At 27.8% G+C, this 12541-nt stretch overlaps 1 protein-coding gene across 1 annotated transcript in view; it reads left to right on the top strand.

Annotated features, from left to right (window-relative positions):
- LOC129918352 (probable serine/threonine-protein kinase DDB_G0282963) overlaps positions 1-12541 on the top strand; it is a 61989-nt gene that overhangs the window by 20607 nt on the left and 28841 nt on the right. The window contains exon 3 of the mRNA XM_055998828.1: positions 10704-10816. Within this exon, the coding sequence (XP_055854803.1) occupies positions 10704-10816 (113 nt within the window). The remainder of the gene's footprint in view (positions 1-10703; positions 10817-12541) is intronic.

Below are 12541 nucleotides of genomic sequence, written 5' to 3'. Positions count from 1 at the left end.
TTTATAACTTTTGATTGATTTTGATTTTGTCATGTCACCCTCCTTCAAAAAAAAAAAAAAAAAAAAAATACTCATACACCAGAGGGAACTCCTTTAAAAATACTCAAATTCATTTTTGATCGAAAACCTTTAAAATCTCATCAAAATCTAAATCCCAATCCATAATAGACTTATTCATTCATCCATGTTATTATGGTTTTATCATTTTATTAACTTTCCTGTATCTCTATCTCGCACTCTTGCCACACAAAAAGGAGAATCTCTCTCCTGAAGGATCACAAAAAAAAAAATTATTTAAAATCCTGTATTCTGTCAAGGGAACCTACATAAGCTTGACAGTAATCAAGAAAAAATAAAATCGATAGATAAAATATGGAACAAACTAGATATAGATATTATATATACCATAAAAGGGATTTAAAGGGGATGCGACAGTATTGTATTAAAAAATAAAAAAAAAAAAAAAAATTGGTAAAAAGGACGAAAAAAACAGAGATTTATCACCTATACATTCAGAGAGAGGCTTCTGAGGGCTCCCCACTCAAAACTCAACATACGTACCTATATATTTTTATATAACTTCAACAATGAACCAAACGATTTCAATGGTTTACCTTCGATGTGGAAAGATGATTGCAAACCCAGAAGAATGGAGCCTCTGATCTGCTCTGTGAGAGAGCGTACACCTTTGTGTGTGTATTTGTATCGATTGATGCTGTGGCATGAGGGGTGGTAAATTGAATTTGAATCTTGAATTAGAATTCAAATGGATGATTGTGAGTGGATGATGGCGCCCAATGCGGGGAAAGCACAAAAATACCAAATCAAGCGTATCCTTTTCTATACAATTCATTCATTCACATTCTCATTCTCATTCATTGGTTAAAAGGAAGAAAAAAAAAAAAAACTTTTTTTCTGGTTTATTTTATTCCTTTTTTTTGTCGTTGTGATATCATACAAATGAAGAGAGGGAACAGACTGAATAACAAGCCAGGCCGGTATTGTATTGTTAACAAAAAAAAAAAGTTTTTTTTTTTCTCTCTCTCTCACTGACAATATCCGTTTCCCAGACAGGGGTCCTTTTTTCGATAGGAATATAATTTTTTTTTTTTGGTTTGGTTTGGTTTTGCTTTTTGGTTTATAAATATCGTACTTTTGCCTTGAAGCTTTCTATTCAAATAAATAAACCACTGAACGTCTTTGATTTGCTTATACGTATGTAATTCGTTATCTTTACACAGGCCTTCTGTAAAAAAAAACCATCAGATTAACTATTTTGTTTTGTTTTGTTTTGTTATTTTTGTTTATTTTAGTAAAATCTTTCTGAGGAGATATTACATTATTGAGATTGTTAATTTCAAAAGTAAATCAGCTTATGAGCTTGGAGGTATAACAAATATTCTCCTTAATGATGGATTGGTCATTTTAAAGCTAAGAAATTTGACTTCTGAAATTTTGTAAAAAAAAAAAAAAATGATTTTTCTGGAGCCCTTAGGTTATTTTTATTAAAATTATTCCTTTTAATATAGCTTTTGAGATAAAAGACATAAAAAAAAACTCAATCTTTTTGAAGTTTTTCGAATACCAGTAAACTTTTTTCAGTACCAGTATCAAAAAAATCATTAAAAAAAAAATTCGTTTTCTGGTTCTAGTGACAATAGAAGAATAGAAGAAATTTAGTACTTTTCGAAATTTAGTACTTTTCACAGTTTTATCCTTCGAATACACTGAACTAAGCACGGAATATTTAAGTACCAATTCTTGGAAATTGGTATATGCTTATTTTCTCTTTAAACTTTACAAAATTAAAAAAATAAATTCTCATTAGGTAAATTTATAACTTTGAAATTTTCCATTATTAAATCCTTTTAAATCACAAAAATGTCAATTTTTCTCATAAAATAGAAAATGAATGAGTCTAATAAATCAAAAGATAAGCACCAGCCTATTTCATATAAATATGAATTTTCCCATTCACATCAAAAAATTGCTGCTTATCTTTTTTGACATTTTCACGTGTATAACAACATCAATTGGGTATAATAAATATAAAATTCAACCCCAAATCATCATCAGAGGCCTACAACAAATATTTTTTTTCCAAAAGTTATCATTTTGTAATAAATAAATCCTTGTTATTTTTTCTAGATCATCATCAGCAAACAAACAGTAGTTCTCTTCAAATAAAACAAACTGAATTCAAAAAAAAAAAAAAAAAAAAAATCCGAAAAACTGATAAGAAATTTTTATGACCATAAACATCGGTCATTTAACCAGAAAAACCAGCTAAAGTGCATCCGAAAAAGGGTATATTTTTATACCCCTCTTGTACACATATAAAAATCAAACAAAAATAAATCTACCGAATCAATAAAAATAAAATAAAAATTCATAACTTATCACTTACACGCGCATTGTAAGTATGCCACCCAGTTAGTAAGTGCAACACCCTCTCAACTGCATATATACGAGTTTGAAGTGGAGTCGTATCTACCAATCGCATATGTTTTTAATCTCCCCTGTGTTTTGTATAGTGCTGCGCCGTCGGGAATGTAATCTACTTGATCCTTATGTTTAATTAAGATTAAGGTCATAGTCGAACACAAGTCGCATAGATCATAAGCACACATAAATACAGTCAAAGTTAGGGCTATATATGGATATAATGAACAGGGACGGATTTTGACAAATAAGGGGGCCTTATTTGGTTTTGATTTTTCAGTGAAAAGAGATTTATCAGAGAGTCCTTTTTTTAATTCTAACAAATTTAAAGTGAACATTTTTAAAGAAAACTTTTAGTTTTATAATTTTTGTCTTTCAAAATTTATCAGGTTCTTAAATTCCTACCCTTTTAAGTGAGATCTACCCAAAATAATCAAGAGAATTATGGTCAAACATAAACTTTATCGAAAAAATTGGATCAAAACGATAAAATAAGCAGCGCCCTAATTAATTTGGGCCCTTAAAATATTGACACTTTGCTCTATTACAAATCCGCCCCTGTCGAAAAGTCAAGAGCATAACGCGATTTGATTTCCAAATTCTTCAAGTTACGATACGATAGAGAAAAAAAAATTAAAATAGAAATAAAAATAATGCATTTATTCGAATGATTAATGTGTACTATGGTGTGTATTATTTTTCAAGCACTCAATGTGACATAGATTTTTTTTCACTTATCTCGTCGTATTATCAAGCTTGAAAGATATTTATTTAACTTGGATACTTTTTTATCGTCATCTACAATTTTTTTTTTTTTAATTTTTTTTTTTGTATATTCTCACTGACGCCAGAGTAGCTATGGTGTTAAAATGGGATCGATGACATCCGTACAAATTGTATTTTGTGTATATAGATTGAAAATGCAACTGCACATTTTGTATGCTACTGAATATACAAACAAAAAAATAAAAGATACAATATCTATGCGTTATGTTTACGCAATTGGAAGGTATCCCAACAACCTTTTGCTGAGTAAACATGATCCAAATACCATAATAAAATAGATACAAAAAATTCCCTCCTTTATGAAAAGGAGCAATACGTAACGTACAACAAGACACAACAAAAAAGAAAAAATAAACAGAAAAAATTATCATAATTCAAACAATGCCAGAAGGTAGCTTATACAGATACAGTATATATATTTTGGTAATAATAAGGTAAACAAGTGATCAAGGAAAATCTATTTGATGGATTTATGGTTTCGTTGATTACACCAAAGTGTATGTAGAAGCAGCTACAAACTGGGGACACAAAAAAAGTATCTAATAAGAGATAAATATAGATACAAGTTATTTGGATAGTGATTGAAGAATATTAATAAATTTGTACGTACATTGTTTTATCAGGTGATATGTGTCTGTACAAAAGGAATCGTATAAAAAAAGGTGGGGTACCACAAGGCTGACTTTTTAGGCGTCAACTGTTTAGCTTTTTTATTTTGTTTCAAGTTTAATGATTATTGTTTGTTTACTTGATGAGATAAATATCATTTGGATACAATTAGACTTCTGTTTTGACCTCGTTCAATTTCAAAGTAGTTTTTGTTTAAAAGAAGTAATTTAAAAAATTATTATTGTTGTGTTGTAATCTCCACACAAAAACAGAAAAAATGACTTTTTAAATTCAACAAAAATGTTGTTTGAAGATATATTTTGCTTTGAAGTTTCAAAATATTTTTTGGAAATAAACAAAGAAATTGAAGTTTATAAGATTATTTGGCAGAAAAGCTTAAAAATTTGTTTAGAATTTCTTGTGATATTGCGTATATTTTTGTGTGATATGTTCTACCCAACTTTTGCTTTCGAAATCTATTCATTTTTCCTTTGTACTTCTTTCAAGATTCGATGTTTTCTATTTAAATATGTATAAACATTTTTTATGATTTTGAAATTTGTTGTGATATTAAAAACGGATAACTGTGATAATGTTTTTTGCAAAAAAAAATTAACACAAAACACTTCAATCTCAATTTTTCAGCAATACACACTCTTGTGATATTGGTTTAAAAACTTTATTACTGGATTAAATTTCTGTGATATTTTTCTTGCATATAAGTTTCTAATTTTTTCATTTCAAGTTGGTTGAGTTTTGCTTAGGTTCCTTAATTTTTTAACCTAAGAACTTTAATACAAAATTCCCAGTGACATTTTCTTCTGTGATATTAATCTGTGGTTTTTGATACTTTTCATATTTCTTGTGATATTGTTATTTTTTGTTATCTTTGCTCGTTGTTTGCAAAGATTTTTAAAGAGGAACGCTTATTTAAACAATTAAAATAATAGTAAATTCTGAGTGATTTACACTTTTGTGATATTGATAAATTATTTCTAATATTGCCAATATTTCCTGTGATATTATGCTTAGACATCAGGCTCTTATTTCTTGCTTTGTAATTCATTAAAGGTTTTTTTTTAATGTTTGCATTTTAAAACGAACATATTGATATTTCTGTGATATTGATCTATGGCTCTCAAAATTACCAATCAATCCTGTGATATTATGTTCCATTTTTCATTGTAGTATATTTTTAACAAGTTGTCAAGTAAGACAAAAAGAACGTTTCTATAAATATTTTTGATAAGACAGGGAATTGATAATAAAGAATAATCTTTTCTTTTCTTCAACTTGAAAGTAATTTGTATTTATATCTATTTCTATCACAAAAATAATAAAGAATTATTTCTTTTTTTTTTTTTTTCTTACCTTTACAACTTTTCTCAACTTTTCCAACCAACAAAAAAAAAATTACTTTCAATTTTCAACAATCTTCCCAAGAGTCAAGAGGTGTGAGAGAGAGAGAGTGAGTGGAACGCAAGGACTAAAATAACTTTTGTGTTTTCTTCTGCGTCATTTCACAGCTACCAAAGAATATTCATTCATCTCTATATGTATGTATGTTTCCCCCCAAATCCTTCGTCCTTTATTTTTTTTTTCTTGTTTTATCTAAAGTCTAAATATCTTTAACTTCAGACACTAAAGATTATCTCCAGTAGAGAAGTTTTTTTTCTATTTTTTTTTTTTTTCATTTTCAATCTCAACTTTCTTCCTCGGTTACACACATGTCAGAGAGTCGTTGTTGTGTGTGTGAATGTGTCAAGGATGTTGGATACCATGTGAACTTTATGTCCTTTGAACTTTTTTTTTGTCTTTAAATGAAAAAAAAAAACGAAAGAAAAGACAAAAACATAAAGGGGAGAAATATAAGGACCAAGGATATATACATACAGGGACACAAAAAAAAAAAAAAATTAATGAAAAGTGTTTCCAAACAATTTCACCGAAAAGTGGTAACAATTTTTTCCCTTCGTTAGATTTGTTAGATCATTGTCTATAAATGATGATAACGACGATAGATAGTAAAGATGATATCTCTACCTAAAGAGTCATCTCGAAAGCTTCCTCAAAGTGGTTAAACTTGTCTAGATATATACTTTCTCTTTTCATAGAAAAAAAAGTAGGAAAAACAAAAAAAAAAAAAAAATTGAAAGAACTTTTTGTTTACTTTATGATGGCGGGAACGACATGTGTTGAAATGTCCTTTTTTTTGTTTTGTTTTTGTATGATTGTTTGTGTCATCGTCCTCTATATAACATTTTGTGTGTAACTTAAATATTTGATCTGTGCCATTAGCAATTTTTTGTTATTCGTCGTTGTTGTGTGGTTTTGACAAAAATATACATATAAAAAAAAAAAAACTGTGTCCTGAAAGACAACGTATCACGTTTTCAATGGAATTATTTTGTTTGTTTGGTGATATTATCCTGGTTTCGATTTTTTTTCTTCATCTTTTTCTTAGAATGTCCTTGAAAATGATGTTTTTCTTTTATACTTCTTAACTAGAGAGAGGGAGCAGCAGCAAATAGGAAGAAATTGATTTGTTTATCTTGACAAACATTTTGTTTTGATGTTTGAATTATGCTGATTTTTTTCTCTATTGATATCTTTTTTTTTATTTTTTTGTTTTGTCGTTTTTGTTGGAATAAAATATACTCAAGGCAGTTTGTTTTTCATGCGGATGAATAGATTTTTTAGGAAAAAAATTAAAATATAAATATTAAAGGTGGATTTTTTAAGTAAACAACATGTATCACAAACACAAATTAACACTAAATCAATAAATCATTGACAAGGTTTAAAATTTTCTGGTAAGTAGATAAAAGAATAATTCAATATTGGTAATGAAAATTACTTGAAAGAGGGTGATATTGGAGATTTTAAGGAAATATCACAAATTTTTTTTTTTTGAAAAACATTAAACTGCGCTGAGTTTTAAATATTTTTTAAATGATTTTGCGTTTAATTTCGAATAATAAATCATAAATTTGGATATTCTTCTATTTTCCTGTGATATCTGGCATTTTTTTTTTTGTGATAATCAACTAAATTTAGCATTTTTTATTAGATTTCTTGTGATATTGCTAAGAATTCGTGGATATTATTGTCATGAAATATAACATTTACAAAAAAATAGAACGTTAAAATCAATGTATCACAAAATAATATCAATATTACAATGTTTGTGATATATTTTGTCGTTCTCGTGAAATCTTAAATATTTTCTGTTATTGTTAAAAACATTTTCATTCAAAACTACAATTATACAAATAAAATCTGTGATAGAATCAAAAAAATCCTTTGTGATAGAGTCAAAACAAATTGTGATACCTCATAAATTTCTTGTGATATTGAGTATATTTCGGTGCCATAAGATTCAATTATCATTATGAAAATATTATATTTATAAAAAAGAATGTAAAAAAAAAGTTACTTCAAGTGTATAACATCAAAAAGCCTATTAAATTTTATTAAGTTTATGCCGCCAATAAACCTCATTGCCTATGGCCTTAATACAATTTATTAGCCACTTTAAGTAAATTTTCCATCTAAATTAGAGTGAGAGAACCACTTCAATGCCAAATAAAAAAAAAATGGAATAAACACTCCTTGTTGAGAACAGCAGGCTCTTTTCAAAATTAACATTTCCTTGCTTGTACTTAGATGAAAAGAACAAAAAAAAAATACAACCTTTTTGCAAGATGAAAGCCCACAAATTAATATTTGCATTTTTTATGAAAAAAAAGCAAAAAAAGAAATTAAATTTTCCTTTTAGATTCATTCACTTTTCTTGCTCTCTTTTTCTCTCTCTCTCTCTTTTACTATGTCAAGCATCAGAATACTTCAAAAGTAAACCCAATAAAAGTCGAGTGGCAAAAAAGCATCCCCCCCTCACCACTATCCGCGTCTACAACTCCCCTTCTGACATCTTTCAATTGTATTACAATGAAAGAGTAACCAAGTCGTGTTTCTACTATCTACAATGTATCTAGTCCTGATGGACGAGGACGACGCTTCTACCCACACAGTTTTCTAGTCCTTCCCGATCTCTATGAAACATTATTTTTAACCCAATTACTTGTACATTCTCTTTCGGTGTCTGTGTACATTAAATGCATGCAATCCCTACGCGAACAACACCAAAGGACGACTTTGTTTCTTCTTAATAACAAAGAAAATGATAGAAGAAAAAAAGAAGGATTTTTCTTCTCGTTTTTGCCCTTTTTTTACTTTTCAATATTTATTCACATCCCCTAGAAAGTATCCCCCCTTACTGTGTGCGAGGGTCATTATATGCATTCTTTAACCGCAGAAATAAAAAATGAAGACAAAGTAAGAAAAAAAAATAATAATAATAATAATAAGTCTGACAGAAAAGATTTTTTGAGAGCAAAATAAAAAAAAAAAAAAATTAATACCAAAAAAAGACTGAAAGTCTGAAAGACTTATTAAAGAAAAATCTACAATAAGTTTTGCGATTGAGGGAGCAAATGAGAAGAGAAATAGACTAAGGGTAATAATTCGTCCTTTAACTGCAATTTTTTTTTTTATTTTTTTTTGTTTTTTTTTTTTTTTTTTTTTTGAGGACTCCTTCCATAGTTCAACTGGCTTTCGCTGCACATTAAGAATACTCAATGAAAAAAAAAAAATAAAATAGAAATTGCAACAGACTCTTTTCTTTTTTTTTTTTTTGTTTGTAATATTATCGTCGTCGCCGTTTTGAACTTTTTCTTTTGAGCTATGTTTTTCTTTTGTTGAAAGTTAGTTTTAATTTTTTTTTGTTGTTTTTTTTTTTAAGTTGAAAAAACTATAGTTTTGACCTACTATATTTAGAAACAAAGTAAAAATGAAAATGAAAATTAAAAACGTAGCAATGTTCTTTTGAGAGCTTAAGAGAATTGAATTTCAATTAAGAAAATTACATTTTTTTTTCAAAATGAATTAAAGTCAGAATACCACAATGGAATTATTATTTGTTTTTCTTTTTTTTTTTCTGGGAAAAATGTATTATTTCATTTTAATGATCAAGTAGGGCTTTGTGGGAAAAATACAAAAAGAATTTTAAATTAATATTGACCTAGTTTGTTCTTAGAAGTGTATTGTTATTCTTTTTAGAATAGAATAAACAAAAATGCAATTTTTAAAGGAAAAACAAATTAATTAATTTTGTATTCAAGAAAATATCACAAAGAAAATATTGTGTAAAAACAATGATATTACTTTCTTCTGGGGAAATGAAACAGTTTGTAATTAGTTGGACTATGTCAAACATAAAAAGATGAGGTATCACAATTTTAAATATAAAATAAATAATTTAGTACAGGGTATCACAGTATGAGTATAAATCAAAAGCCAAAAAGATGAAATTTCACAATTATCACGAAATTTATACTTATTTATTGATGAATGTATTTCTTTTCTCAAATTTTCGTAAAGTTTTTAGTTGAATTAGTAAAATATCACAAGAATATATTCACATATCACAGCAATATTATAAATATCACAAACAATTTTCTGTTATATTTTTTTTTTTTTTTTAATTAAAAAGCTCTCAAATTGAAAAACCTATAATAGACTCATAAGGCCGACTGAAAAGCCAAATATCACAGAAATACAACAATTCTTGTGATATTACAGTTTCATGGGTCAAACAAATTCGAAAATAAAAATAAAAATCAATGTTGATTCAACAGAAAACTGTTGTAGTAGTTGACTGAAGGTTATATTGAATTCCAAACTTTATATTGAAAGTGATGGCAAAAAAAGTTCAATCACAAAGACTTTTTCTTTCTTTATCAAATGTACCAACAAAAAAAATTGACCTTATTTGATATTTCAGATATTTTTTTTTTTTTTTCAGTTGAATTGTACAAATAATTAAAATAAATATATTCATTGGGAAAAGTTTTTACATTATTGGCTGGCAAAGCAAAAAAAAAACTCTCTTTAAATTAAATGCATTTCATTTTGGGAAAGTTTTTTTTTTTGTATGCATTCTGAAAAGTTTTTATTTTTTTTTTCATTTTATTTGATTGCTGCATATTTGTACGAAAATGCGAAATGAATTTTTACTTTTATTTAAAATGAAAAAAAAAAAAAAAAAAAAAATATTATCGACTATCTTTTTTACTGAGAAAAAAAAAAATAAACACAACTTTGCTGCATTCATGAAGTTTTCATTGCAAAAGCAGACAAAATAAGTAGGAAAAAATGAATCTTGTATCTAGGAAGATATAGATGCTGTACAATATGCATAGTAGCATTGATTTTTTTTTCTTTGACTATACACACCCTCTTTATCTATCTATACGAACATATATTAAAAAAATATCCTTGAAAATCATCATCCTCATCATCATCACCATCATCGATCGAAAAGAGTAGGTGGCTTTAATCCAAAAGTTGAACATGTTGAAAATCATGTTCGTAGTAGGTATAGAAATGAGACTCCTTGTTTTTGGGGTTTTTGAACTTGTGGATGGACGTTGACTATAACCACCTACACAAGGATCTCAATATTCTCCTTTTCGTCCTTGTTAAACAATTTGTTTATATTTTCCTATATATATTCTATATGCATCGAATGATGAATCGATAGGCTTCGAAACTTTTCTACAAAATACACACATGTTTTGCTATTTTTTCCCATCAATATGAATGTGTGTAGGAGTAGGAATATTTGTTTTCTAAATATTAAATAACCTTTATATAGCCACATGGAAGGAAAATATTAAACTTGGATCCTTCGGAAGGATGTTTTTATAGAAAGTTTTGTGAAAATTTTTTTATAAATTCTTAAATTAAGCAAAATCCTTTAATATTTTTTTCTAATTTCTAATTTTTTTTTTTTTTTTCAATTTCAGATTCTGGATGCTAGTCTATATAGCAGTCAATCATTACAGACATCGGCGATAATTGCTGTATTTTCATTATTATTAGTTCTAGTCGTACTTATATCATCGCTATTTGTGTGGAAGTAAGTAAAAATTTGATAATTTTTAATACATTTATGAAATAATTAAAATAAAATAAAAATAAAAAGAAGTGGTCCTAAGATGCAACCTAGTGGGACCCCATGAAAAAGGGTCTTTCCAAAGTAGTAGGTATTTAAAGTTAATAAATTATTGAAGATACAACGTTATCCTTATGAATTTAACTATTTAGAGCTTGAAAATGTAAAAAACTGAACCGGTGAAAGCCATTTAATCATTAATCACAGATCAATAACACAATTCCTATAAATATCAAAAATCCGCAAAAAATCCAAACAACAAGAAATGATGAAAAACAAAACCGGTCTATATTGCGAACCTGCTGGCACTCCAATTCACTAATTCACTCTCACTAGCCATATAAAAAAGATTGATCACTACATTTTCGCATTTAGCAATTTGCCTTCGAAACACCATCCTTTTTACATCTATCTTATTTTCCATCACACACAGAAGATACACTTCTTTAAGCCAATCTATATTTTTTCCTCCTTATATAGAGCCTGCTCACATCAGCCTCAACGCGTCTGTCAAATAAGACAAATTGCCCGTTGCCATCAAATGTCACAATTTTGCGTAAAGATGCAATTAAAACACCGCACAGAGTTTAAAAAAAAAAAAAAACACAAAAAAAAAAAACTAAGATAGATATATTTTCTTAAAGCCTATTTAAGCATCACAAGAGAGTCGAAGGCAGTAGATAATGAATTGCAGCTCCACACATTGAATATGTTAAACATGTGTGAAGACTATGAAAGAAGACCACATCTTGGGTTATTCTTCTTCTTTTTTTGTTTTTTTTTTTTTTTTCTTCCATTGCCCATCACATCGTCAGAAATAGCAATTATTTAGTCTTCCCCCTCCCTTCTACTCCCCTATCTTTTCACTGTTGATCCACACGCAAAGCAACTCACAGCACAGATAACTTCATCGTATATCCTCTCATGCTTTTTGGTAAAAATGACTCAATTAGATGCCGCCAAAAAGTATCTACAGCACACAGTTTGCACACACAATCCCTCTAAAAGATAGTTTACTATATGAGATACTCGCGTACTCTTGTTGATTGAGTTTTTGCTTTGTGCTGGCAAAATAAATAATTGTGCGCGCGGAAGGCGTTTCGCTATAAGGACAAACAAGAAAAAAAAATATTTTTTTTTTCGCGGATATCAAGATGTTTGTGTGTGGTTGGATGGATGGAAAAAAATGGAGGCGTGGCACGCCACACACTCTTTCTGATCTTTTTGATGGAGGTACACTCAAAAAAAAAAAAAAACGAAGTTTGAAAAAAAAAATTTTTTTTTGAAAATTATCAAAATGACAACCATTTTATATTTGGTGGTATAACTTGACAACTAAGCCGAATTTGACAATTTCTATAAAGACACTTTTTATTTCCTATTCAAATTTATATTTCTGAAAATTCTATAAAAACTTTAAAGGAGAAAAAAATAAAATACAAAAAAAAATAAAAATTTTTTTTTTTTTTTTTGGTCTATAATATCCATTTTTTTTTTAAATGATATTAGAGGAGATCATTTCATTGAATAGAAGTAGAACATACTTTGGATATTACTCAATTAAAACAAAAAAAAAAAATAAAACTTCCCAAAAGTAGTCAAATTTTAATAATTTTATTATATAACTCAAAAACTAAACCAAATTTGAAAATTTTTATTAAGAAAATTTTTTTAGACAATTTAATTTTC

Source organism: Episyrphus balteatus, chromosome 4 (genome assembly GCF_945859705.1).
Source record: "Episyrphus balteatus chromosome 4, idEpiBalt1.1, whole genome shotgun sequence".
NCBI lineage: Eukaryota > Metazoa > Arthropoda > Insecta > Diptera > Syrphidae > Episyrphus > Episyrphus balteatus.
Note: the sequence above shows the minus strand (reverse complement) of the source record. Positions and strands in the feature narration are given on the sequence as shown.